A 27,089-nucleotide genomic window follows, 5' to 3' on the forward strand; every position below is an offset into this window, starting at 1 on the left:
CGGTCAAGAAAGGAGGATTTTGGTGGCCGTGGGAGGGAATAGGGTCGAAGGGAAACGATGAGATCCCTTTTGTGTGTGAGGGTGGACGACCGACACCACGAGAACATACAGAATGGATGAGAAGAACGGCTGACGAGACAAAACACTTTTTGCCTTCTCGCCGCTGCTGCTGCATTGTCTAGGGAGTTGGTATTGTTCACGAAAGGACCTCACTACTTATGAAACCCAAGACATTTGACGGTTTAATGACACTAGAAAGAAAGACTTTGGCTGTTCACGTTCTGATGATGATGATTATGGTGATACATTGATTTCAATCTTTCATTCTCTGTTTTGTTTGGGTATGGAGTTGTGATAACAATACTAGAAGCAGAGACTATCCAGCCAGCTAAGAGACGATTTAGTGCATGTTGAGGCGCAAATTCAAGTACAGCGTATCAAGCTTTATCCGCTTCCTTCCCATCAACGCATCCTTGCGAGCCTTGAAGGGCGTAACCGATTATATAAGTGCAATAGCCTTAGAGTTGATAGAGATGGCGTCTGGAGATTTCAAGTGCCAGCCAAGCATTTATTTGGCGAGCTTGCTGAAGACGATGATCTCGGGAATGACAACAGCGGCCATGAGCGCAAAAGCGGCAAAGGAGACGGCAAAGATCTTGACATAGAGGATGACGAGGCGCTTCCACGCGTTGCGGGAGAAGCCGCTCCAGGCGTCGTCCATGGTGGCGTAGCCCTTGCCTCCGACGACGCGGGGCTCGACCTTGCCCTTGAAGGAGCGGTCAAAGGGGATGATGGTGTTTGCCTCCTCGGGGATGAGGGAGGCCTGGACGCGGACGAGGACGACGTGGGCAGGGATGACGATGATGATCTGGAAGGCGATGCTGATGAGGGTGATGACGATGCTCTTCCAGGCGTCGGAGCTCTGGGGCTGGGAGACGACCGAGTTGGGCTTGCCGAACTGGAAATTAGGGAGGTCGAGGCCGAGAGCCCAGCCGACGGCGATGGGGACCCAGGTGGCGACCTGCTCTGCGAGCCAGTAGGCGGCGACGGGCTTCGCGGTGGCGTCAAAGGTGCGCTTGAAGGGGGGCAGTCGCTTCCAGAAGTAGTCGGAGCTCGAGGGGGTGATGACGATGTGGACCCAGACGGCGGAGAGCTGAACAAGGGCGAGAGCGGAGAGGAGAGTCGCGAGGGAGGCGAGGATGTCCGGGAGGAAGGAGGAGAAGATGCCAAAGAGGAAGTTGGTTGCGAGGGCCTGGACAAAGTAGACGCCGAAGCCGCGGAAGTTTGAGCGCCAGCCGCCGTAGGTGGTCAGGAGGCGGTTGATGGAGCGGATGGAGGAGGTGACGGTGGTGGGGCGGCCTCCGGTCACCTTTGTTTGGGGGACGGGGCCGTCGGGGCGGACCTCGGGGCCAGCGGAGGGGATGGCGCCCTCATCTTCGGCGAGGTTGACGGGGTCGTAGGCGGGCGGGTTCTCGTCCTCGACGATGGCGAAGATGGGGTAGACCTGGTGGAGGGTATAGGACGTCTAGACGGTGCATGTGTTAGTGGGAACGGGTTCATGATATGAAGGGCCGCACTGAAAGTGGCCTCGGAAGGGAGGCGGGAGACAAGGCTTACCCAGAGGATGATGGGGAGGAAGACGATGAAGTCAGCGAGGAAGACCCAAAAGGACCAGCCGGGAAGCTCGGGTTCGCGAGGAGTCTCTTCGACGGCCCTTTTGTAGACGGCGTCGGCAAAGTGCTGCAGCCGCGTGTACATGTTTGCGGTTTGATATGCTCCCAAAATCAAAATTACGATGATGATGATGATGATGCTGGAAAAAAGTACAAATGTTGGAGTTTGAAGGTTCTCTTAAATGAAGGGAAAGAATGAACCGTCAGGAAATGGAGGGGTGTCAGACGTCAAAAGGGAAACGAGCTCTAGGCGGCGATTCACTTGAACATGTCACTGGTCACTGCGCAGCTCCTGCGTCGGGGGGTTCACCTCATCCAAGGTACCTTGACGTGACGCGTGAGACGCACCGGGGAGGAAAGTACCCTGCAGACGAAGTACTGCTACCCGTACCTAAGGAAGTACGCCGCCCGGGATCTTGGGGAGGCGTGAATGCACGACCTAATGGATAGCGGCAGCTTTTCACCAGGCAGCAGGCTGACACAGCCACTTTCCGTGCTCCACTAAATCCTTCCACATTGAACATTTCGCCTCCCCAAGAGCCAACGGAACGGGCGGTATCGTGGAACGGAGCAATGGCGATGCGCCGCGCCGTACGACCTCTGACTCTCGGACAAGCGAGGAATAAGCGACAAGCGACGAAGAGCGAAAGCCCTGGATCGAAGCCAAGAATACGAAAGCAATTTGTTTGTCGATTCAGGATTATCTTGGCTTTGAGCAGTGTCGCCAGGCAGGGAGGGCTGTTGGGCTTCTGGAACCAGGTTTCTGTGCCGCCCGCGTGCATGCTTGCTCACCTACAATGTGTGCAACTTCACGCCGGTTCGCGCTTTTCCACTTGCTTTTTCCAGTTTATTCGTTGAGATCAGGTAATGTGCGGGCGCCCGGCCAGAGTTGACTTGTTTACGAGGCTGTCGACTTTGAAAATATACGACGCTTGCGTCGCCTTATTCCGTGATGGCTCTGTTCGCCTTTTGGTCTTTTGAGGGAGAGGAGGTCGCCTGCATGAAACCTGATATTTGGCCTTTCCTTTCTCTGGTGCGTAGTGTCCTGTCTTTGCATGATTGGAATCGGACTCTGTTCGTCGGTTTCGAAAAAGTCTCTATGCCATCCGTGATATCGGACGATCCCTACAACGAAGTTTGAGAGCGGCGCATGTTCCTGAAGCTTATTCGGTCATGAGGCGCCCGACCCCGACATATCCGAAAGGATCCGGACATTTGTTTTGGGGTCCCCTCAGACGCTGGCCCCCATAATTAGTGTCTTTGTGAATGATGTCTACAGCCGATTGATACAATGTTGAGCCATGCGCGCTCGGTGTTTATTGAACCTTTTGATCTCCATGCTCTAAAAGACTACATTATAATTCGAGTGTAACTCATCCGGAGCCAACTTTGAGATCTTGACATCTAAGTCTATGTGCAGACTTAATTTAACTTGCCCAATAGATAGATCCGTGAGTATTTGTGTTGGTATACTTGTACGTGTAGATCTTGTTCTCGCTGCCATATATTGATTTCGTAGGCACACTGTATGGACCAGTGACGGGCAATGTGTTGGTATTCGGCATGTGGTGTCAGATTCCACAATGTTTACCTCCCAGGGGTTGGCTCTGTTGGCTCATCAGATACCGTCATACTTTTGGGTTTTCACACATCCTGATTGATCATGACACTCGAATGAGTAGAATATTGGTGACGTTGGTCGAAGGGCGTTCGAATTGGATTGGGCTGCCATCGAATTCGCGAGCTAATTGACAAGGTATTCATTCCTGGGGGTAACGGGTCGATACTGGCGCTGTGTCCTGCAAAAGAAATGCGAATGCTACATGGCTATATCGCTTCGAGGTGTACCAACCTTGTCAAAAGATGATCCGGGAACGGTGGAAAACTACTGGTGTGATTTGAAACAGAAACATGAATAGGTGAGGTCTACATGACTGTGAACACTGTGAGCTTCATCCCATTTCAGCACCAAGGTGCTATGCAGCTTCTGCATCTTTCTAAGTCCTCAGTGTTCGCAAGCAGCGCTCTGATGGAGACTGCTTATTTGAATCGTCTGGAATTCCGAAATTCGAATGCTCATACGAGAAGTGAGTACTGAAAAGGGATCAAAAGTCTGGTATGGGTGAGTACTGATTCCGGCTATCTAATATACAGAACGTATTCAATCCTAATGGTCAGAAAAGTCAGCTAAACCTACAACATGTACAGATATGCTCTCATATTTGCTCTTTATTTGTAAGATTCCCCCAGAGATAGCTTGCACATACTTAGCAAAATAGGGAAGACGACGTTACGGGAGTGCCAGAAAAGGGCCCTAAGTGGACGACGGAGCCGGCTCCGGACCGTTGAAGGCGGTTGGGCACGGGCCATACCCTATTCCACTGATTGACACGCAGCGTTGCACTACGATGCCCCACCTAACAGTTCCCCTCCTACGTCACCCACACCTACACTTCACTGTTGCTGCTACCGGAACATCTTCCAACTCACGCCCGCTCCCCGCAACAACATCCCTCATGTCTGGACATCCGATACCAAATCTACTCTCTCTCCGCGGAGCGAGAGGTGGCCGGGTCGGTCGCGGACACGGAAGAGGTCCTGGCGGCGGCCCCTCATCCTCGGGCCCGACTCACGATCAGACGATTCAGGGGACTGACGATGACGCTGCCGGCTCACGTTTGAGTGCCGTCAATGTGGGATATCTCGCCGACCCCTACGCCCACTTCTTTGTCGACAACATCAATGGACCCCCTCCAAGGAGACTCCCAATCATCAATCGAGGTCCGTGTCTCTGGCCTGCTTCCGTCGAGTATGGAGGTTGACCGCTATTTCAGGCACTTACACGAGGACCGTTGCTCTCGATAATCTCATTGACAGCTTCTTGGACGAGTCTGACAGTGCGCAACCTGGTTCAAATGAGAGACAAATCATCTCCCTGGGTGCCGGCACCGACACACGCCCGTTTCGTCTCTTTCCCAGGGCAAAAAGGCCTCGGCTGGTCTACCATGAGATAGACTTCTCAGTCACAGTTCGCAAGAAGGCACGTATAGTGCAAGCAGCCCCTCCATTGCGAAACATCCTCGGAGTCCCCTCGGTTGAGGAAGATGGTTCATGGAGCTGTCAGCCATCCGCGTCAGACAAATACTATTGTCATGCGCGGGATCTCCGAGAAATGGTGCAGGACGGCGCAACACCTCTTGCAGGTATCCGAACAGATGTTCCTACTCTACTCATCTCAGAATGCTGCCTCTGCTACTTGGAGACATCTACAACGAAGCAAGTCGTGTCCTTATTTGAGCAAAAGATTCCTAATCTCGCCATTGTGGTCTACGAACCAATCAGACCTGACGACCCTTTCGGCAAGATGATGACTTCCAACCTCGCAGCAAGGAGAATACGCATGCCTACTCTAGAAGATTATAAGCTGCCGCAGGATCAGATGCAGCGTCTCAGCGATGCAGGCTTCGAACACGCCAAGACGCTGACCGTGGAACGGATTTGGGAAAGCTGGGTGCCAAGCGAGGAAAAGGAGAGAGTGGACCGTTTAGAGGGCCTCGACGAGGTGGAGGAGTGGAAGCTGTTGGCCGACCACTACGTTATCGCATGGGGATGGAGAGGCGCCGGATTTACGATGGGAAATGCCGACGGGGAGTTATGAGTGACCCAAGCAAGCCGCAAGACAGCTGTGCCGCTTCGCTTAAGCAGAAACATTATTAATTGAGATGTGTCTCAGACTGGTCAACCGACGCTGAACTGTTAGTTACCCCCCTTCTGATAGATGAATAACTCCCCCCCAATCGTCACCAACCCAATTGAGGCTCTGCTTGGCTTCTCGAACTTGGGTTTAGATGGTTCTCTCTCTCAAATCACCATGGTCATGGGGATGTTGTATGTTTGGTTCTTGGAAACTTTCCCGGGTCGTCTCTTCTGAGGTAATCACTTCCATTGTCAGTACTTTGAGCAGCCAAGCTGCAGTTGGCCGCTGGAAAAGCAGAGCTCGCCTACTTTGTCTGTTTACCCAACTGTCTCGGCCAACACCTTCCCAGCCCGGCGTCTTTTCCGTTCCCGCGTCGGTTGGAAGCCGGCCCACGACTTCCGACTTCCTGATTGTCGTTGGTTGGTGACGGGCTTGGTGTGCGTGCTTGCACCAACCAATCCTTCCCTTTCCCTATCAGGACTCCAAACCCACTCTTCTCTAGCAAACAACGCAAGTGAGCCAACCTCGCCCAAGGAGGTGCTTTTTCCCTCGTCCAACACGTTTCTGTCTCCTGTTGACGCAAGCCCACCCACGATGTCTCTGATTATCCTTCTTCATCCTCTTCGAGTGCTTCTTTTGCGACTGCGACACCAGCCGAGTGACTGAAGCTACAATGGCCACGAGAATACTGGACATACTTCCGGCTGAGACCCTCATCAGCATCGCGGGTCATCTCGACGGCATTGCTGGGCCCGATTTGTCCTCTTTTTCCCTCACCAACAAAGCCTTCCATGCCGCCGCCGCTTGCTTCTTGTTCCGCGACATCCATATCCTCGTCAAGCACCCCCGGAGACTACAGCGTGATGTCGATTCCTGGCTCGCAGTCCTTGGACGCACAAACTCAGCCAGGCATGTCAGGCGCCTGAGGATGACCTTCCTGGACAAGTCGCTCCCTCACAGCGATCTCTACTCGCCTGACCGACACATGATACTGCCTGTTCCAAAGGAGACCTCGTTCTATTTCAAGCACAAGTCACCAGAGAACCGACGCCTTCGCGATGCCTTTGTCGATCCCGAAGCGTGGACTCCCATGATCAGACTGCTCGAAGCGCTGCCCGGACTGACCAACATAGTCATTGAACATGAAAGTAGCTTTTCGCCTCTTCTCCTCGAAACCATTCGCACGCATCATCCAAGTTGTCGGCTAGAACTCAATGCTTTCGATCTTCACTGCAATGAAGGCGCTGCCATCAACGCGCATGATGTTGCACTTCTTCTTGCGCCCCAATTGCATAGCATCTCTATAAAAGAGTATTACCAGACATCCATTGCACATACAAACGAATCGGTTATGCTACGTCTCATTGGAGGCCTATCACCGAATCTCAAGACAGTAAAGCTGGAACCATTCTTTGGAGGCAGACACAAGCGGAAATACGACGCAGATTTCGAGAATGAGCTGCAAGCGTTAATCGCGCAAACACTCGACCACGGTATTGTACTGGGGAAGGACCTGTCAAGGATTTTGAAGTCACCAGAGCTCGGTTCACTGCGTTCTCTGACACTACAGAAAACCAACCCCGATAGGCTCATGGCGTGGTTCAGGGCGACGGACTTCGCGGCACTGCGTCATCTGAGATTGACCGCAAGTCCTGGAGAGTTACCATGGCTTACGACGCATGCCAGATTCCACCAACTCGAAAGTCTGGAGTTAAACTACAATGAAGTTATCGTTGGTCCCCGACCTGCTTGGGAGGGGGTCGCGAACCGGGGAGACGTAGCTGTTGAGTTCCTAGCCATCATGCCAGCCTTGACATCTCTCTCGCTCGAGGGTCGAGTACCTTCACCAACCATACAGTTTGCGCTGTCCAAATTTGGAGGATCCCTGCGCAAGCTAAGTATTCGCCCCTCCTACGGCTCTCATTCAATGCAGGAGTATCCCAGAATCGCGCCGCAGGACTTATGCGTGCTGTCTGAGACATGCATCTGGGTGCAGGATCTGACAGTCACGATCACTGTGCCTACGTTCCAAACGAGCTCACCAGAGATGATAGAGGCATGTGAGTCTCTCGGGCGGATGCGGGGCCTCCGAAATCTCTATCTGACTCTCCGAAACTCGGAACTTGAAGTGCGGGCTGGAGATGGCGGGTGTAGACGAAGAGCTCGTGCATATCAGAGAAAATTCGAAACAACAGTAGATGCAGATGCAGCGGGGGTGACACCTGCGGAAGTTACCAAGTCGATCTGGGAGACAATATGTGGACAAGGCTGCCACTTGGAGTTACTACAGATTGATACTATAGGTGACTGGGCTGGCACACGCAAGTCTGACCGTGTTCATCAGATTCGTAGAGTCGGAGCCATGGGTGAAGGTTTGGTGGAGACCGCCTTGATCCGAGAGAACGGGAAACTGTTTTGGAGAGATTGATTTACGAGAGTACTTAGATCTCATCATTGTCTTCGCTAGAAGCAGAGCTCATCTGAGACTCGAGGCGAAAGTACGAATGTCGTTTGCAAGGGCCACGTTGGGGTTGTACATAAGGAGGGACTTCGAGCGACTTTGAGCATTACGTGTCGGAAAATAGTGGAGGCAGCATGTGATTGGCTTCATTCAAGGAGATATTTGCCAACTTCAAGACTCAGTGTCTCCATAGGGTAGGCCCAATACTGTGGAATTTCGTCTCTTCACAAAGTTCAAGTCTTCATCACTAAGTTGCTCCCCTGCGATGATGTTGGCTGTTATCAAAAGTTGCGTTGCTCTGATGTCACTGGAATGTAGCTCCCGAGACTTCCGTCATGCGAATCTCTGTCATTGAGCGAATACCGCTTCATCATTCGGATCCCCATATCATGGATGATTTTCATTCCGTATCCTGAAAAGTCGGAATGGGCTGGATTCCGTATGGCGGAGACGACTTCACGGAATCTCTGATATCATTCATTTTCAACTCGAAGCCCTAAGGTATCTTAATTCATCAAGGCCTTCCAAAAGGGAAACCTCCCGCCCAGAAAGCCATCAACAAGAACTGAGGGGCCCCTCTCAAACTCGGCCCAGCACAAAAACGGAGAGAAGCTATATCTCTCGCCAACGGAACAGATAGAAGCGTGACAAAAAGCTCCCACCATCCACTCCAGGGGAGGGAGTGCATTCGCGACGACGGCGTTCCTTTTAGTAAATGTACCTGAAACCAGCAGCCCTCCTCTCCTGCTTTAGATCGACGGGCGCGGTCTTCTCGCCGCCTCCCTCGGCCAGCGCGGCGGCGTCGTCGAGTTCGGCCTGTTCGAGCTTCTTGTTCTCCCACTTGTGCAGGTAGCGGAGGACGAGGGCGAGGATGGCGACGAGGACGCAGATTGCCGTGTTGGCGCTGCCGCCGGGGACGTACTGGGGTCCCGTGCTGCTCGGGTACACTTGGGTTGGTTAGTTAGTTAGTTAGGTTCTGTGTCCACTTTGTAGAGAAGAATTGTGAGGCGGTAACGTACTGTATGATCCGTAGATTGTGGCCGTGTTGCCAATCATGTTTGCGATGGCGATACAGGCTGATCGCTTGACGAGAGGTCGGGGGAAGGAGTTTGCTACCCAGGAGACGATGATTTGATCTGTAGGAGTTATACCGTCGTGAGACGCTTTTCTTTTGTTGCTGAAGAGACTGTATCAGAGGACTTACATGCGGAGATGGCGCCCATGGGCATGAGGAACATGGCAAAGTACCGCGCGCCGAGGTTGCTCGAGCCGGTGGCGATGGCGTTCCCGGTGGCGGAGACGAGCGTGAGGCATACAATGTGAAGAGAGCGGTCTTTGGTCTTTGCGGAGGACCAAGTCACGCAGAGCGAGATGAGGAATGTCGCGGCCTGTGGAAACAGAGATTGTGAGCTTGAATCTTGTCCCCCCGGCCCAGTCTGGGACGGAACCTGAAATCCCATCAGGGAAAGAATACAAACTTACCCACGCGGGCGCAGTCAGCCAAAGCGTCGTAATCTTGCCGTAGCCCAGAGTGCCGACAATGGTTGGGAAAAAGTACTGAAACGTCTGCGAGATGAGGGAGACGTGCTGCATCAGGACAAAGATGTAGAGGCGGTAGTCCCGCACGGCCATCTTGACGCCGTCGAGGATGCCCTGCTCGCCGTACGTGTCGGCCTCCTGGATGTCCTCGATGAGGCGCCAGGCGGCGTAGGCGCGCTCCTCCTCCGAGAGCCACTTGGTTGTGTGAGGGTAGTCTGGGAGGATCCACATTGCGACGAGGGAGAATGCGATGGCTGCTACGCCTTCCTATGCCGATGCGTTGCCATGTCAGTCATTCTCATCTTTTGGACACTGTGGAATTTTTCTTAACACAGGAGACAGTGATGACTTACAATGATGAATAACCACCTCCACCCCGCGATCCCCAAATCCCCCTCCAGACCGCCGAGGATGCCCGCGCCGAGGAGCCCGCCAAACATGTTGGCGAGGGCGTTGCCGGCGTAGAGGTAGGCAATGCGGCGGGTGAGCTCGGCGCGGGTGTACCACGAGGACATGAGGAAGACGGCGCCCGGGAAAAAGGGCGCCTCGACGAAGCCGAGGAAGAAGCGGATGACGATGAGGTGGGTGAAGGAGTCGGCGGCGGCGTTGCAGGTCGAGACGACGCCCCAGAGGCAGCAGGAGGCGGCGAGGTAGAAGGAGGGTTTGACCTTTGTGAGCAAGAGGTTGGAGGGCAGCTGCATCAGGAGGTAGCCGACGAAGAAGATTGAGGTGGCGAGGTTGAAGTCGGTTCCCGTCATGCCCAGGTCCCGTTCGAGGGTGCCCTGGCGGGCTTGGGCTAGGTTGGAGCGGTCGAGGAAGTTGAGGAGGTACTGTGGTGTTTTATTCCATGTCAGAACTCTTTGGAGCTTTTGCTGGAATTCTTCTCGTATTCATGTTTTGAAACTCACCATGACTACGAGAGTCGGCATGAGGCGCCGGTCTACGCGACGTAAGAGAGTCTTGTCCATGGCCTTATGCCAGGCCTCGTCCTGGCTTGTAAAGTGTTGGGCCCATTCCACGGGAGTCGGGTTCGAGGCCGTGGGCTTCACGACACTCTCGGTCTCGCCCTTCACAGTATTCTCATCCTGTTCTACGGTAGGCTTGTTGGTCTCCATGGTGCCGGCGACAGCTTCTGTTTTTGATCTATATCCTCCGAAGGTCGTCGAGGGTGTGGCACGGGGGAAGACGATGGGTGAAAGGTTGGGATGACCTTGAGAAGCTTAAACCCGAGAAGAAACAAATTAAGGTAGCACAGGAAGACAGAACCTCTCTGGTATAAAGCTATTTTTTAGTAGGATTTCCGTTACCCCGTGGGGAAGAGGGGGGAACACGGGAACTAATTCAATTACATGGGGAAACGACGAGGGGAAGCTTGCGGTATCAAGCTCGGTAAATGGACTGCCGAAGGTAGTTGATGCAACGATGGCAGCGGCATTCTCGCCGATCTCGAACGTGGGGTTGAGGAGGTTGGAGTTTATGACGCGTGTGTTGCAAGCATCGCATGCGGGTGAGCTGCAGATCCAAGCGACCACGCGCAACTCCAATTCGTCCGACGCACGCAACCCAAGACAATGGGCTTTCTCCACGTTTCCAGGTTTCTTTTTGGGAGCCGGCATGAAAGCCGGAAGGGCTTGTTCAATCTAAAGGTCATCTCATCCCCAAAGATGTAGTCTGTGGGTGTTCAACCTCTGTTTGCCTGAGCGGGCAGTCGGGATCTGATGCGCGTGCCAATCAGATGAGGTTGTGGGCGGCCGATCTCTCAGGGTGCGTTTGGAGGCAGGGAGGTTACCCCTCAAATGGTTGACCCATCTCCAACTGTTGAACTTGCCATATTCGGGAAGCCGTGATAAATCCGCCTTTTCCGTCTTTCGGTGAGACATGGGGGATGTTCTTGTTGAAGTAAGACAGTCTAGTGGACAACTCCTCTTCAGTTCCGTGTGGGAAGTTCGAGGGAAACTCTTCCGAATCTTTTTGAGGCGTTAATAGACGTGACCCTCTCTCCATACTCATTATTATTCTACTGATGTATCCCCTATCATATTACTCCATTAAGACCCTAGTTTTCAGGGCAGAGGTTGCAAGCAGGGAACACGGTAGCCCTATCCTCTCACGCACTTCAAAAGGTGATGATCAGAGGTTCGAATACATGTTTCCGCACGTCTTGTCGCGTTCTGGAAAAGAGGCAGGTTGTGGCAAAGACGACGGTTGTCTTTCGTCAGTAACACCCTGATCTAAAATGCAAGTCCGAGGTTCGAATTCGTCGTAACTATGGATATTGTACGTAACTACCCCAGGTGGCACACCGGGATTGCTTGGAGAAGCTGTCCCATTGCCCGTGCCCCCACATGTTAGGCTCTGAACGACTGCCCGGAGCGAATTGCGTTGAGGTGGCATTGGGAAGCTCAAAGAGTAACGAAAGGCTCACCTTCCATCCGACTATTAAGTGCCGACGGTGTGGGGGCTGCGGATAGTGGGAAGTCGGAGGGCAGGCTCGGTGCCTGCCGAAACAGTCGGAGCTGGGGATAGATCGGCCCCACCCATTCGGGCGCGAAGAAGCTCAGCGTACTATAGGAGGACGAAGCAAGATGGTTCATTCACTCGATATATGGTCGCAAAGATCGACGCGTGCCTATTCCCCACAAATTCTCCTTGTCTCATCTGATACCACGGCCTTGCAAACTTTGGCGAGCTCATATTGTGGCCTATAGGCGGTGGAAGGAGGTAGCGGGTGTTCTAAAGCTCGCTTGCATATTTCCTCATCTTGTCTACTAGAGGAAGAACCAGAGGGGTAAACGGATTTCTTGGGCAGAATAAAGACAAGGAAGAAAGGGGGCAAGGAAGGCCAGACTGATCGAGGGTCGACATCGACCCCGAAATAGAACCGGTGACTTCACGGCCTAACCAGGGCCTCTACAGCCCGGAACTCCTCGAACATATGGCCCAGTGCTTGCTTGTTCAATGGTGAGGACATGAAGCTTCCTAAAAGGTAAGAGACTGATACCATATGATATTGAGGTTCTCTCGAATTGAAGGTACGGATAGTCATGTCTCCAACTCAGCCCGGTCCTAGAGACATGGCTTTAGGAATTCCACTCGATGGATAGCCTGGTAGGGAGAGCCGCGAATTAGTCTCTTTGACAGGATGCGAGTACACTACTAATTGCTCGGAATGATCGTGTTGGAGATACCTTGGACATGTTCGGGACTTCAAGTACGCTTTGAGTCGAAGCCAGCATGGTCAATGACAAGAACTATGCTTCCGACATACGACAAGGGAAGACTGAGAGAAGCTGAGAAGGGTGATTGGAGACCTCACTCCCATGTTTGGAAACCCCATTGAAGATTTCGTAAAACCTTTCAGCTTACATGTTGTTTGTAGAGTTGGTTCCATATACTACGTTAGGGACTACCTTGCGCCTTGGTTCAGGAAGGAGACGTTGCCTGGGATATCCACGTTTGCATCATCATGACCAACTTCCACGAGCATAATTTTGTCTCTACGACGATTGATCTCAACCCAACTTCCCAGAGTCGAAAGGCACTCACGAACAGCAGGTGAATCGGCACACACTGTCGTCCCGGATCCCCAGACTCGTGGCACAGCAAGCATTGGGACATCCTCTATCTCGGCCACTGCGCAGAGACCCCGCTCAACCATGAGCTCGTGCTCAGAAACGAGGACGAACACGTACTCGCCGGAAAGAATCAACTGCGAGCTCCTGTTCAGCAGAGAACGAGTCATCCGCAAGTCGGGCGGTAAAACATCTCCTGCGCACGGCGACGGATCTCGATCTGCCGGCCGATCTAGTCATCAACCCGATGAATATGTATGGGGACCTGACTGCTTATAGTGTCCAGCCGACCATCATGTCAAGGAAGGTATGTGCCTGGTGTTGGTCTGAATCCCCGAAGCTCAATAGACAGGAGGTAGACGACGAAGCTCAAAAGGCGTAGGAAACAGTCGGTCAAACTGGAACCGTACGGACCCGGGTGAAATACTTTGTAGACGTGGCTCTTGAGGAGATTGTCGCTGAACGTTACTGAAACATGCAAACCAAAGGTGCAGTGCCAGGCTTTATCTTGAGCTCGGCCAAGACTTGTGGTTGAGAACCTGGGCCGGCTCCCCCAGTGCTCCCAATGGTTTCTTTGGTCCCTGACTAGTTCGAAGACTGCGAAGTCAGTGCTGATGAGCTGCTGGTGTGTCTACTTCACTTCAATTCTCAAGAGGTAAGCCACACTCCTATGAGCCTACCACGGAGACCCAGCTGCCACTCAATTGTTGACAGACGTCATCCTCAATAGCCATTGAGCATTGCTAAGCCATCAACAATATCGCAAGAGGTTTATTAAGACGAGATTGTCCTGATAGCAAAACAGAAAGGCCTGCACACTTCAGGAGGTTGAGGTTACTTTGTTGAGTCAAGCTTAGCCGCTACCCGATGTCGGCCGGCTAGTGATCTCCATTTCGGCATACGAGAGCCGCTGCTAGAGCGGGCCGACACAACGAAACATGCGTCAAGAGTTGCTCCAGTACAGGACTCTTAAAGAACTCAAGTAAGACTGAGGGTAGCTGGTTGTGTAGCAATTGGCGCGGGGCACAGCGCTGCTCAAGTCCCTACTCATCAAACCAAGCGAGTAACAGAGCGGGCGTGGCGTGATCTGGCCACAGGCCGTATTCCTCGGTTGATGACTAGAAGAGCGACAGTGCAGATTCTTCCCACCCAATTCTGCAAATGATCAGCAACTGATGAGGGCCACTCTTTGGATACGAGATATATCCATGGAAGAACTCAAGATCTGCTGGCCGAGGCGGATAGCTTCCAGCTCAACATTGTGAAGCTGGTCGTGAGGCAAATGTCATGATGTCTGCCGATGGAGGTTAACACTACGGATCGTATCGGCGACTGCCGCGAGTGTACGAATACAGAGCTAGCTGGTTTAGAATGGACGCCGGGCACACCAGCTCTGGTGCAATCTCGCACAATTTGGTAGGCGCAATTTCCTTACTCCGTCACCAGTGCCCGAGAAGGGACGGAGCGACAGACGACGTCCCCAGATCTATCGCACGGGCTTGGTCGATAGATCGCGTTCGGCGGTTTTGCTGACGACTGACAGACAGCCTGACAGGTTCTCTGCCGTTGGCTCGTTCACCCAGGCGAGATGGAGATGGACCGATGGGGACCTTGACGAGGAGTTGCTCGGTCTCTTTCCAGGTCGAGTTTCTATCCGTAGGGATAAAGGCAAAGCACGGAGCACGTGGGTTGCGGGTGGAGGAAGATTCATGACATGAGGCTCATGCAAAACGCCCACATTGGCAAGGGTTGGCATCTCCTCTTCCTCGAGAGACTGGAGTTGTGCAACAAATGCTCAGCAAGCCGACGACATGGCATACGCAAAGGGAAGAGAAATCCGTCTTGGTCTGGGGGTGACCGGGTGGAGGTTTGAAGATGGCGGAGGATGAGGTTCAAAAAGGGCAAGCACGTTTCGGTAAGTGGTGCGAGCCTGCCTGCGAGGCGCCGACAACCAGCGATTGAAAAGAGAGCGAAAGACTTCTCTTACCAAAAGTCTTGGCTCGAAAGGGGTACGAAGGGGTTGAGAGGAAAGAATGGCCCACTCTCCGGCGTTATCTAAGTACGTACCTTGGTTAGGTTAAGGTAGTAAGGTACCTAATACGGAGAGGCCTCGGCGCAGTGGAATCTGTCCCAGATATCACGACAATTGGAGACTTTCTTCCAGAAGCAGAAGGCAAGACCGCTGAGTTGTGTGGCGTTACTGGCGTTGTGTGTTGAAGAAGGCGCTTTGCCGCGTTCCAGTGCGGCAGAAAGATACCGTTGAGCGTCGCCCGAGACATTGTAATCCCCTGTAAGGTAAGGTAGGCTGTAGCCTGCTGCCCATTGCCCACCCAAGACGTGATTCATGCGGTCTTTTCTCGCCCATTCTTTCATCGCACTAGAATGCGGGTTCCAGTTCAAGGAGGTGGCTGTGGCACAGCATCAGTCTCGGTCAGTGACAGTCAGTCGGTTAAAGACAGCAAGCGGTAGGAAAATTCTGTCGAATCTGGATCGAGTACAAGTATTCGTAGGTAGGATGCAGTGCAACCGATGGCCCGCAGCCTATTTGCTACCGTTCCAGCACGTGGAATTAAGCTTGAAGGTTAAGATTGGATGACAGGAAGCGCGTGTGACATTGCGAGCGGCGGTCTCTCACCAGCTTTGGTAGTCGTTGACTGCCAATTTGTCACCGGAGTGCACCTCTCTGCGCTCGAATTGTCAATGGCGCCAGAGAGCTCATCTCAATGATCGCCCAAACAGGCAACGCTCCTTAACCAGCCAACGAAGCGGTGCGGTCTGTTCTTTTCCCCTATTTTCTGGAGATGGTTCCCAGTTTCCATCTGGACAAGTCAACGAGGGGACGCGATGGAACTGGCAGCAAAAGGGAAAGGGGACAGAGGTACGTACAGTGGAAGTTTTCAATTGATATGGCCAATCAGAGCTGGTGCCTGAGGGATAGTCAATGGATCCAGTGAAATTGTGCATGGTTTCATTGGTCGAATGTGGAAAAAAAGCAAACTTATGCAGGTACAGACAGATACGTACCGCGCAGTCTGGAGTGCTTCGTCGACCCCGGCCGGGCGTCTGGGACCACGTTGGGAACCGTGCGTTGGTGTCCTCATTTCGTTTGGCTCCAAACGGCAGCAACGGCTTGGATGCGCAACATCTCTCATTGGTTCTTTCCAAGAACAAGTCAAGCTTTGCCGAGATGATTGCCCTGTCTGATTGGCGAGTTCGTCCAAGGTCGAGAGGCCATGTCATTTTCATTTCCCCCCGGGCCTTGGATCCTTGCGTCTCCTTAACCCCCGGCCAGTCTTCGACTCTTCCGAGTTCCAACTGCGCGATGCTCATCAAGCTCGTCGCATCGACGCTTGTCCGCCTCAACCGCCCCCCGGCTTAGCCAAGCATCACCGCTTACCCATTGCCCAATGTCGCCATGACCAGCCAGAATCCTTGCGCCCGCCCCTCAAAGGGCCCTGGTACACCCAGGTCCCCCTCCAGTCCCCCCCCCCGGTTATGGCCAACAGGGTGAGGATCGCGCGCAAGGTTCTGTCAACGCACCTCTCTGCCTTTTGCGGCTTGCCCAGTAGGCTGAACGATTCCCATCCCGGATACCTTGCTGCTCTCTCTCATTTTATCGTCGACCCATCCTGCCACCTCCACCCTCGCTCGTTCTCCTCTTTCTTTCTCTTGTCCTTGCACCGCATCCTTACGCCTTGCCCAGTCTCTGCTTTGAGACGTTCCGCTCTTTACACCGACATTCGCTGTCTAGTCATTCGCTTTCGAAGACATCACGTTCTTTACGAATTCAACACGCTCACGCGCTGTTGCCAATCCAATTCGCCATTTCCATGTTATAGCATTGAATCTGGACGCCGAAACCCGACCGCCGTTGTCATCACGTTGCGCGACGCGCCGACCACCAGGAATCAGATCCTGTTTTTTATTTTCTTGAATTGTCTTTGGAAGAAACCACGTCAACTCTCGACGAAACCCCGCTTCCAAGATGAAGCTCTCTACCATTAAGGTTGCCGTGGGCTCGGCTTTGGTCCTGCTCTCTGCCCAACCCGCCGAGGCTCATGATGGAACTCACCGCCACCTCCACAAGTTGAAGTCCGGTCTGGGCCCCAACGAGGAGATCGAGACGCTTGCTGAGAGGGACGTCATCAAGAGAACTTCTGACGGCAAGGCCATTTGCAGTTTGCCCAGCGATGGCGACCTGGTCAAGGTCCCCGGTGCCATGAACAATGGCTTTGCTATGAGCCCCGATCAAGCCTGTGTTGAGGGAAGCTACTGCCCTATTGCCTGCAAAGCCGGCAAAGTCATGGCTCAATGGGAGCCGGATTCGACCTACACGTATCCCTCGTCCATGGTAAGAATCTCCCCAACTTCTCGCACTGCAGCTTGCAGGCTGACCAGCTCAGAACGGTGGCTTGTACTGTGGTTCTGATGGCAAGGCCTCAAAGCCCATCAAGGGCTCTCCATACTGCGTTGATGGAGCAGGTACCGTTGAGGTCTACAACAAGTGTGGCAAGACGTTGTCCTTCTGCCAAACCGTTCTGCCGGGCAACGAGGCTATGCTCATTCCCAGCGTCATTGACAAGTCCATCACCCTTGCTGTTCCCGACCCTAGTTACTGGTGCAGCACCAGTGCTCAGTGAGTTCGCTGTCTCGAATATTAGTCAACATGAAGAGACTAATGGTATCTAGCTACTACATCAACCCGCCTGGAGTTACGGATGAGGGTTGTATCTGGGGCGACTCCTCCAAGGCAGTTGGTAACTGGGCCGCCTACGTCGCGGGAGCCAACCAAGACGGCCAGGGCCGAACTTTCGTCACTCTCGGTTACAACCCCATCTGGGAGGGTTCCGCGCTCAAGAACACGAAGCCTACCTACGGAGTCAGAATCGAGTGCCCTGATGGCGGCTGCAATGGCACTCCTTGCTCCATTGACCCCTCTGCTAATGCTGTTGGGGAGGTGACCAGCAACCAAGCCGGCACCGGCGCTGGCAATGCCAAGTACTGCGTTGTCACTGTCCCCAAGGGAAAGAAGGGTCGCATCATCGTCTTCCCTCTTGACGGATCCGGAGGAAGCGACTCTGACGACTCTGATGAGAAGGATACCAAGGTTGAAATCAAGGTCGCCAAGTCTTCCGCTGCTCCATCGCCCACTCCCACCCCGACTCCCACGCCCACGCCCACGCCTACTCCTACGCCGACACCGACGCCGACGCCCCCCTCGTCCTCTTCTGCTGCGCCTTCCTCCAAGGCTGTCAAGAGTTCCAGCTCCAAGGCTTCCAGCGCAGCTACCTCCGCCTCCTCGACGACGTCAAGTGCCCCTACTGTCATGGCCGGCATGTTCCACGAGAACGATAACTCAACAACCACGTCCTCCGATTCCGATGGTACGACTTCCAAGCCCGCCACCGCCACAGAAACGGAAGAATCAGCACCCGCCACGACCTCCAAGGAGAACGAAGGTGTTAGGCAAGGCGGTGGTGCCATCGCGGGCCTCGTCATCGCCTTCGTCGCAGCCACATTTCTCTACTGAGTGTGATCAGTTGATAGTCGTATTCTTTCTTTCGCCCTAGCCAGCAGCAGCAGCCCGTTCTTCGCTTCCACGTCCATGCTTGTCAACACGACGCAGCGCCGTCCTTTTGCTGCCACCAGCCGACCTCGATTGTCTCGGAACCAGCCCGCTCGGTCGGATGTACTCTTCCCCACCCCTGGGCAAGCTCGCTTGTCACGTACCTTTTGCGCTGCTGGCACTTCTTCGTTTCAACCCGCCGCTTACGACCATGCGGCAAATTTTGCATATACGCCGGTAACATATGGCACTTTCATCCATAACAACTTATCTGGACGTATACATCGAATCCCCGCGATACTATCGCGACAGTCTAGTGTTTATTGTCTTAGCATTCTCGTGTTGACCACACGAGCAGGCAAAGCTTTCTTTCGAGTATCTTCTACTCGGCTCCTCTGACGAGGAGCATTTACATATTTTCGGATCGGCTTGCTTCTCATCTATACCCATTTACGCACGTATTATTTTTGATCTTAAACTATATTATTCGAGGAGCATGTGGAGGAAGCTTTTATGTGAAATGGAACATCGGTCATGACATGGAGGGGAAGCGGGGTATCTTGGACCGGAAAATTTTATTCCATGAGGGGAACTGTATCATGTGAGAACGTGCTTGGAGACCGCGTGGATGAGCATTACCCGAGAGCGACGGGGGGTGATGTGGAGTGGTATGTGGACAAGACATGACGGCTTGTCGAGCGTCAGTTGATGTCTGTTCTAGGGTAGTTCAGACCTCGATCAGGAGATATTGGGCCTGGCACTTGCTATACGGTCCGGTCCAATCAATCAACGAACGTTCATGCTCAATGATACCCCAGTGCCTCGATTCCAGCTTGACATCATCGCTTGCGTGTATTCACGCCAGCAGTCCTTGCTCTTCAATGACCAGGAGCAGAGTGCCACCTCGGAGGAGGGTCAGAGCAACTAACCGCTCCTGACTGCAACTTTTGCAAGAGTATGACGGCGGCGAGCTTGTCCGATGTCATGAGGTGGACGAATACGCCTCAATAGATGCAAGGTTCTGATTCAGAATGGTTGTCACAAGGCACTGTCTGGGGAAGGTTCGGTACCAGTCAATCGCGTATGTACAGGGTATTTCATTTTTCCATGATGCTACGTACTTCTTATGAGGTGCTCACCAAATCTAGATACAACGAACGGAAACAAAACCGCAAATGCTACTTAAAGGAGATGCGGTGGGAAGAAAAGAAGAAGAAACAGAGTTCCAATGCAAAACGCCCAAAGTCCATGCAATAATGCGAATACCAAACCAAATGCTCGCTTGCCAGATGCAAGATGCCACGCTCTCTACAGCAATCAACGACGCTCCCTCCTCGCCAACATCATCAGTATCCTCTCAAGCTCCTATCCCCCCTACCTACAAAGCGCGCTTCTGAATGTTGCACTTCTTCAAGCACTCGTCAACCCCGAGCGCAATACTAGCAGGAATAGCCTTGCGCACACGATCGATATCCGCACCAGCAATGCTCTGCCCAAACGTGGCAGCAATAACATCGTCCGTCAGCGCAAAGGTGCTATCCGCAACCTGTCCCGTGCCGAAATCCTCAGACGCAAAGCTCGCCACGAAGACGGCATCGCCGCAGTCCGGGTTGAACTGCGTGTGCAGAGAGCCCTGGTAAAAGGGGGTCATCTGGAAGGGGCCGAGCTCGGTGCGGATGGCGCGGCGGGTTTTGCCGTCCGCCGCGAGAACGACGCCGTTCTCGGGCGTCATCTCGGTGATGAGGCGGCCCTTGACGACGATCTGGAGCTCGGCGGAGCGGGGGTGGACATGGAGGGTGTTCATGCCACAGGGGCCGACGCGGCCTACGGCCATGCCGGCGCCGGTGCCGACTAGGGCAGGAAAGGTTTTGCGGTTGGCGGCGACGAGTTCACCTCCTTTGCCTGGGTTTTGTTGGGGTTGGTTGAAGTCGAAGATGAATTGCTTGTCGTCTGGGAGGAGCTTGAAGCGGTCTGCGGCGCTGTTTGAAGTTGTTAGTATGTTGGAGAGAGGGGCAGGAGGTTGAGAATGAGGGTAAGGAACCTACGTATCGGCGAGGAAGAGCTGCTGGGTGAGGGATAGAGTGGAAGTGGGAGCGGGAGCGGAGGTTGTCTCTGCGCGGGGGCTGTTGTAGGGCGCTGCGAGGGCCGAGGAGGCGAGGGCCAGGGTGAGGGCGACGGAGCTGGTTGTGAAGTGCATTTTGAATGTGTTCTTGTTGCTTTGAATGCTTGCTAGAGATGACGATGCCGAAAGAATGCTAGTCAAAGTGGAAAAGGAGACAAAGTAGAGGAGACTCAAGGAAAGATGAGATGATGTTATTGTTCGTTCACTGTGTGATGAGATGCGAGAGAAGAAGCCATCATCAGAGCGGGATCTGACGTCTAGTTATATACTGGCATCCCCTCTTTTGAAATGGGATGAACGTGAACAATTCAAGCTCGTTTGCGTAGTCTAATTTGGGATCCCATCCATCGTCGACCAAAAGCCATCCCGCATGGTCTTGAAAGATGGCTAGGGTCAGCACTCAACCAACGTTCGGCTCAACTCTCATCCTATCCGCAGCAAAAACCACTCACTCACTCGCTAACCAGTTAAGGTAGCCTTTCAAGATGACAAGAACCAGACCAAAGCAGACAGACACGGCTCCCACGTGCCTTGGCTCACAAAGTTCCTCCTCGGGAGCAGTGTAATCCGGTGAGGATTGACAGGGCATGGCCAGTTCGCGTGCAGGGCTTGGAGATTTTGACCTCGTTGTCAGCACTAGCGCGGCGTTGGACACCGGCCACGAGGTTGGAGAAGCAGGATGGAGGATGTGGAATGTTGAATTGGTAATCCCGGTCGGCGTTTGTTTTTGGAGCGGCGGGGAGAAATGTTTCCTGCGGCCGCGGGTCTCTGATCCAATCACGCATCGGCTCAGCCCTTTGGAGCGCCATTGAAACGTCTTTTCATTTGTTGCTGCGCTTCTCGGAGACCGCTACCCGGGACCCACATGTCGGCTGTGCATCGTGCACCCGCCAAACCGACCTCCCTCTCCGGCGCTTGTTGTCTTTGTCGTCCCAACCTAAAAATAACAGGGGAAGAGGGCAGACAGGGTGCGCACGTTATCTGTTTTTTCATCCCAAGACAAGTTGTTTGACAAGACATGGATTCCATTTTGTTTCCTCAACAAGCGTCACCACCACTCACATACCCTCGCACCGAAGGATGTCCAGCAGGGTCGTAACCCGGCCGGTCGGTCTTGTTTCCCTGATCTACGCCTCGCGGATTAGTGTCGCTCCGGGTTAGGTGGGATGCGACCTCGTGGGCTTAGACAGGCGCCTTTGATGTTGGATAGGATTGCTGTTCATATGTCGTGGCCTCCTGTCGCACCGCCGCGGCGAATGTTGTTATTTTCATGATCTCTGATTGTTGGCAGCTTTCGCCCGCAGCATGGGCTTGTTGATCAACACCCAAAGTCGAAACCTCACAGCAGCTGTTTACGGAAAGTGAACTCGACCCTGCTGTAAATGCGAAGTATTTGGGTCGTTGTTCAGGTCTTTGGATTATTGGTGAAGCTGGTATATGACTCGGTGGTCTACAGACGTCTTACTCACTCCGCTAGTATAACACACATACTAAGATTCTACGGTCAAGCTTCATAAGCATAGTGCTTATCGGGACCGGGGAACAGCCAGCAATCCGAACACAGTCAGACTCAGGAGTGTAATTCGAAAGATGTTCTTCAGTGCTCCCTCAACGAAGACTCTGTGGTATCGGCTCGGTCGATACCGAGATGACGAAGACGCAAGACCGGTGGATCCGTCCTTCACCGACAAGAATCTGACGCCCTACCCACACAATGTCCATCATGATCTGTAAAGGAGACGTCCACGTAACTATTGGCTCTTCCGACTTGAGGAGAGCTGGAGCTCATCTAATTCCTCCTGGGCTGGGTCCGGAGCAAGTGGTTTCCGAGCGTAGTGAGTGGGAGGGGGTTACAGTTCCTTCGGGATATTGACTGCCATAATTATGTCGGTTAGCAAGGTAAGGTACACCAGCTTGCCGGTATGACCGAGACATGGGATCCCACACCGAAGAGAGAGTTATATTGGCCTAAGTATTACTCACCTTCGACCCCAACCGAGGGAGCCCAAGCCGCTCACGCGGTCTTAAGCTGTCCCCGACCCGATAATCAACACATGCGACCATACCCATTGGAGAATTCGGGATCCCGTCCGCTCTCCCATAGACAAGCCAGTGAGGGCCAGAGTAGTAGTCAGGTCGGTGACGACTGGCGAATGCCTGGTGTTGCATGTAATCTATCATTTTGTTTTTGGTTTGGTTATGTAGTTCAGGTAGGTACTCTGGGGAAAGGCCTCCCTCCGTTTTGCGATTTCTGCATCACTGAGCGAGTAAAACTTTCCTTTGGTACACAAAAGAGAAACCAGATTGAGCAGAGGACTTCTTCCAAGCCACGCAGCTTTTCTTGCTAGAGTTCCCGTCACGGCTACTCCGTACATATATGCCAAGCTTCATACCGAGTACTTTAATGCTATGTGTGATCGAACACATCTATGCTCAGTTTGAGATCCGAAACTAAGTATTACGGACTCTGATCTCATCATCATGCATGCTTTTCATCTGTTCCAAATATGGGTCATCTCCAACCCAAGCCCCTCCTTGTGTATCACCCTCGAAGAGCTGGGCGTAGACCTCATCTACATTTGGCAGCAAGTTGCCGGCCGACTGGGTGAACCGATCGAGTGCTTTCTGGAACTTTTGCGGCTTGGTTTCCCTGTCGACATATGCTTCCGCAATGTTCTCAATCTCAGCCTATTCTCGCGTCAGTTCTAGTCGTCTGTGTCACAGGGGGAAACATTTCATCAAGTCGTACATTTAGAGACGAATACGCCACTGCAGTCTTTTCTTCGACTTGAACGTAGAGCCGAGCAGTCGAAGTCTTTTCAATGATTGCCTTGAGCTTCGCAGCCTGTGCGTCCTCCCTGAGACTGGAAAAGAGTTCCATGGCCTATCGAGAATAACGTCAGCATATTGGACAAGAGCAGAAGGAATTGGGATGCTCATCCCAAATACAACCACCGCTGCGATGAGTCCATACTGTCAAATTATAGCACGATTAGCACATAGCCACATACAAGAACAGTCAATTCACACGAACTTACGATGCCAGCTCGCGCAAGTCCTCGGACGGCAGCAATCGCCTCGGCCCCGATGACCTCTTCCTCCAACATGCCCGCCCGTACAACACTTAGGATGTCTTGCGCAACGATTTCCTCGGAGGTGAGTGCGATCCCACCTTGTTCTTCAATGATTGGGATCTCCTCCGCAGTCCCAATCTTGAACTTCTCAGTCAAATTTGCAATCTCTATTTCCCCGAGTCAAGTCTATGAAAGAGTCTGATTCGGTTGTGTTTACTTACCACTTGCGGACATCTGACTGTTCGAAGCCGCCAGCGCGGCTTGGGATGCCTCCAGAGCCATTGCTCGTTGCGCAATCGCTTCACAGATGTCAGCTCGGGTATGATGTTTCAAGGCTTTCGTCTCGGATGCCTCACTCCTGGCGTATGCGTGGCCCATCCTAGTGAACGCTTCGGACTCTAAAGCCAACCCCTTCTCTATGGAAACGTTAGTCTTGCGGCACCTCTTTCGGTCGTCGGCTCTTTCTGTGTACTTATTTGGAATACATAGTGTACTGTGACGCCGTTAGATTTGCCTTTGCGATCACCAATTATCAACAGAGACTTACAAGCAAGGAATGAAGAAACAGTCTTGCTGAGGTAGATTCCAATGTCAATGAAATCTTTGGCTCCTCCAATGAGCAAGTTCATCATGCCATCGGTTGGCTTCATCTTGTCGAGCTCCTGGTAAGATTAAGTGTTAGTATTTTCTGGGAACCAAGTCGGCTTGTACTAGGCACTGATGTACCGCCAGGAAAGTTTCCGCTTCCTTCTTTGGAAGTTCAGCAGTGACTCTTTTCATCAGATCATCGATGCTGGAGAGACCTGCTTTTTGAGCGCAGCCTGTGTACTCGCATAAGCCCGTATGGCATTCGCTGCAAACTCTCCCTCATATTTCTTGGTCCTTTTTTGCTGGTCAATATCGACTCAGTATGTCTTGAATAGGAGGGAAAGGGACGTACGTTTTTTGTAGCAGCCGAGTGTGCGTAATCAAGGTCTCGCAGCGCTTGACGGCTTTTTCTTTGTTTACCATGTTAGGGATGAGCCTTAGTTGGACGACATTATTATGATACACAAGGAGAAGGCCGAAGCGCTCAAGGAGAAGAAATAAAGCGATGGCACTGGAAATCATGTGTTTATGGCTAAAATCGCCCCCTTTGAGTAATTAAGCCTATTTCCATGTCGTCGGTTGCAAGTCTGCGAAATGGCTAGAGTTTTCAGCAATGCAACAGAAGTTAGTGCCTGGCTTGGTCAGACTAGTATTCAGATTTGCGACGACTATTAAATTCCTAGTATTGCATATGTCTCTCCTTCTGACTCTTATCCCGCGTGGCTGGGGTATTCTCAAATTGCGTAGGATATCATGTCATAGTCAGTTTAAGTCACATTGTACCTCGGCTACGCAAGCTGTCAGAGTAGATGAAACGAATGCCAATACACAAGGAAGTTGCAACTTTCGAAGGCTGGCACAAGTAAATTGCCTCCACGCACTTGAGCGTGGAAGTGCCGACTTGAACCATTGACCAAGCCTCACAGATATTAAACCGTCCTAGTCCAAATGGGCTTCTTGTCCAATCTTGACGATCTCGTTGTACACATGGAACAAGTTTGTTTCCGTCCACATATTCTCAAGCAAAGATCGCAGAGACTGGGCGCCGCCCTCAACACTTAGAGCCCTGGTAGTCCGGTTGTACTTATCCACTAGGGCCTCAAGGAAACCAGGATTTGCGTATAGGCCAGTATATCCACTGTACGGTGCAGTGATGTTGACGGTGCTATAGTCAGAAAATGACACAATGACATATCCGCCCTCCGTCTTCTCATCGTCATATACTTGTTCTATGCCTATTTCCCCCGAGAGCTTCTGCACAGCTTCGTCCCCTACCAGCGTCCCGTTGTATACAAACGGACTGCTCAAGTCCAGCAGTACCGAGGCGGCGAGGCAGAACAGGACGCTGTACTGTGCTTGGTCTAACGTCTCGGGGTGAGCGATCTGATGCGCTTCTCGCAACAGGCGAGGGCCGACGTAGGCTGTGACACCCTTGACCTCCTTGTCCCAAGGATCTTGCTTCTTGTAATCCTGGATGCCGGTGACGAGCGTCTGGAATCTCAAGTGCATGGGATAGTGCTTCGCGGTCGTCGCCTCGCAGTCCCATCGATCACCGAGCTGATCCGTGAGCGCGGTAGCGTTCGGTTCCGGCGAGAAGGCGTGCAGAAACCCCATCTCATTCTCCAAGATGTCAGGCGGACCCGTAACACCCGCGCGAGCCATGAGCGCAGCCTCGATGCCCAAAGGCCCGCCGTGGCCCGGATGAATCTGCTTCGTCTTGGCATCCGTCGTCTGGAAAGCCACGAGCCCGCCTGAGCTCGACGCCGCAACTCCCATGGCGGATGCAATGGCCTCGGCGTCCCATCCGAGGAGATTGCCAACCGTCGCCGCCGCCGCAAGCTGCCCGTTGATGGCCGGGTTGTGGAAGCCACGCTCGTCTTCTACCGAGGCGCTTGACGCGAGGCCGATGCGCGCGCAGACATCGTACGCTGCGGCGAGAGCGGTAAGGAAGTCCTCGCCGGTGGTGGTTGTGTTTCGTGTAGAGGCGTATACTAGTAGAGCGTGGAGGACGGAGGAGGACGGATGTGCGTTCAGCACGACGTGCTCGATTTGGAATGCGCCGGTTGCGATGCCGTTGAGGTACATTGCGCCAAAGATTGTGGTCTCTGAACCATCGATAGCTGCGACTGACTGAGGTCCGCCGTTGCCGTGGATGGTAGTTAGTGCCTCCGTCGGAGACTTGTAGACAGGCTGAACCATGCCGGTCAGCATGGCTGTGACGATGTCGAGCACGAAAATAGGAAGGGAGCTGTATAGGGTCTTTGGCAGCGCTTTGGAGGTGAGGCTGGCAGCGAAACTCGCCAATTCCATCGTGTAGTTTCCAGCGGTCATGGTGGTTATGTTCTTGCTGGGTTCAGTGATGGAGGTGTTGTAATAAACCACTGATTAGTACGAAGAGCAAGTCTCTTGATTAGCAAACTTGAAAATGTACCTACTCACGGTTAGAATCAACAAACTCCATATCATTCATTATACTTCTATTATACGATGACGATGAGATGGCTCCACAGGCCTGGGGACGATTTCGGAGTTTTGCCGCAGTCCTCACTCAAAGGCGAGATATATCTATTTATATGGCGAATCTCCGTGGCAGATATCGTACCCGGTGACAGGTTTGATTCGATTCCCTCTGTATCAATGGTGACTATTCTAACGCCCGAGGGATAATACCTTGAGCAACATTGCGGAGAACTTGGTTGAGATAATTATCACCTGCAGCTCAATGCTAAGATAGAGTCTCTCTACCAAGTGTCCGTAGGCAAGACCTTGTGACTGAAAAAAGAAACCAAATTTTGGA

General features: G+C 52.9%; 8 protein-coding genes across 8 annotated transcripts; 3 read left to right on the forward strand and 5 right to left on the reverse strand.

Moving 5' to 3' along the window:
* Positions 1–568: 568 nt before the first annotated feature.
* On the reverse strand, positions 569–1,758 carry BDZ83DRAFT_647853 (uncharacterized protein; the record flags this gene model as incomplete). The annotated part of the gene is made up of 2 exons (XM_060510120.1): positions 569–1,525; positions 1,618–1,758. The coding sequence occupies 2 exons, from the start codon at positions 1,756–1,758 to the stop codon at positions 569–571; spliced, it is 1,098 nt and encodes a 365-aa protein (XP_060369627.1).
* A 2,344-nt stretch (positions 1,759–4,102) lies between these two features.
* BDZ83DRAFT_605634 (leucine carboxyl methyltransferase) lies at positions 4,103–5,483 on the forward strand. The gene is made up of 2 exons (XM_060507340.1): positions 4,103–4,454; positions 4,508–5,483. The coding sequence occupies exons 1-2, from the start codon at positions 4,190–4,192 to the stop codon at positions 5,329–5,331; spliced, it is 1,089 nt and encodes a 362-aa protein (XP_060369628.1). The 5' UTR covers positions 4,103–4,189; the 3' UTR covers positions 5,332–5,483.
* Positions 5,484–6,043: 560 nt separating this feature from the next.
* On the forward strand, positions 6,044–7,798 carry BDZ83DRAFT_568235 (uncharacterized protein; the record flags this gene model as incomplete). The annotated part of the gene is made up of 1 exon (XM_060504042.1): positions 6,044–7,798. The coding sequence occupies one exon, from the start codon at positions 6,044–6,046 to the stop codon at positions 7,796–7,798; it is 1,755 nt and encodes a 584-aa protein (XP_060369629.1).
* A 370-nt stretch (positions 7,799–8,168) lies between these two features.
* Positions 8,169–10,753, reverse strand: BDZ83DRAFT_36512 (major facilitator superfamily transporter). The gene is made up of 6 exons (XM_060502609.1): positions 10,279–10,753; positions 9,724–10,200; positions 9,314–9,637; positions 9,036–9,219; positions 8,851–8,967; positions 8,169–8,778 (listed from the first exon to the last, which is right to left on the reverse strand). Exons 1-6 carry the CDS (start codon positions 10,483–10,485, stop codon positions 8,540–8,542), a joined length of 1,548 nt encoding a protein of 515 aa, XP_060369630.1. The 5' UTR covers positions 10,486–10,753; the 3' UTR covers positions 8,169–8,539.
* Positions 10,754–16,927: 6,174 nt separating this feature from the next.
* On the forward strand, positions 16,928–18,472 carry BDZ83DRAFT_716360 (uncharacterized protein; the record flags this gene model as incomplete). The annotated part of the gene is made up of 3 exons (XM_060511849.1): positions 16,928–17,293; positions 17,346–17,578; positions 17,632–18,472. The coding sequence occupies 3 exons, from the start codon at positions 16,928–16,930 to the stop codon at positions 18,470–18,472; spliced, it is 1,440 nt and encodes a 479-aa protein (XP_060369631.1).
* Positions 18,473–19,886: 1,414 nt separating this feature from the next.
* Positions 19,887–20,705, reverse strand: BDZ83DRAFT_568167 (RmlC-like cupin domain-containing protein; the record flags this gene model as incomplete). Its single annotated transcript, XM_060504036.1, has 2 exons — positions 19,887–20,487; positions 20,554–20,705. The coding sequence occupies 2 exons, from the start codon at positions 20,703–20,705 to the stop codon at positions 19,887–19,889; spliced, it is 753 nt and encodes a 250-aa protein (XP_060369632.1).
* Positions 20,706–23,024: 2,319 nt separating this feature from the next.
* BDZ83DRAFT_727266 (uncharacterized protein) lies at positions 23,025–23,986 on the reverse strand (the record flags this gene model as incomplete). The annotated part of the gene is made up of 4 exons (XM_060512779.1): positions 23,025–23,318; positions 23,380–23,603; positions 23,669–23,871; positions 23,926–23,986. 3 exons carry the CDS (start codon positions 23,984–23,986, stop codon positions 23,382–23,384), a joined length of 486 nt encoding a protein of 161 aa, XP_060369633.1. The 3' UTR covers positions 23,025–23,318; positions 23,380–23,381.
* Positions 23,987–25,231: 1,245 nt separating this feature from the next.
* On the reverse strand, positions 25,232–26,623 carry BDZ83DRAFT_647861 (uncharacterized protein; the record flags this gene model as incomplete). The annotated part of the gene is made up of 1 exon (XM_060510121.1): positions 25,232–26,623. The coding sequence occupies one exon, from the start codon at positions 26,621–26,623 to the stop codon at positions 25,232–25,234; it is 1,392 nt and encodes a 463-aa protein (XP_060369634.1).
* Between the last annotated feature and the right edge of the window lie 466 nt (positions 26,624–27,089).

Source organism: Colletotrichum acutatum, assembly GCF_030867785.1.
Source record: "Colletotrichum acutatum strain CBS 112980 chromosome Unknown BDZ83scaffold_11, whole genome shotgun sequence".
NCBI lineage: Eukaryota > Fungi > Ascomycota > Sordariomycetes > Glomerellales > Glomerellaceae > Colletotrichum > Colletotrichum acutatum.

Coding starts and splice junctions, on each gene's coding strand:
- BDZ83DRAFT_36512 (XM_060502609.1), bottom strand. CDS start 10,485: ATGGAGACCAACAAGCCTACCGTAGAACAGGATGAGAATACTGTGAAG. Junction 9,220..9,313: donor GGCTGACTGCGCCCGCGTGG/GTAAGTTTGTAT, acceptor CTGTTTCCACAG/GCCGCGACATTCCTCATCTC. Junction 8,968..9,035: donor CATGGGCGCCATCTCCGCAT/GTAAGTCCTCTG, acceptor TAACTCCTACAG/ATCAAATCATCGTCTCCTGG.
- BDZ83DRAFT_605634 (XM_060507340.1), top strand. CDS start 4,190: ATGTCTGGACATCCGATACCAAATCTACTCTCTCTCCGCGGAGCGAGA. Junction 4,455..4,507: donor ACTCCCAATCATCAATCGAG/GTCCGTGTCTCT, acceptor CCGCTATTTCAG/GCACTTACACGAGGACCGTT.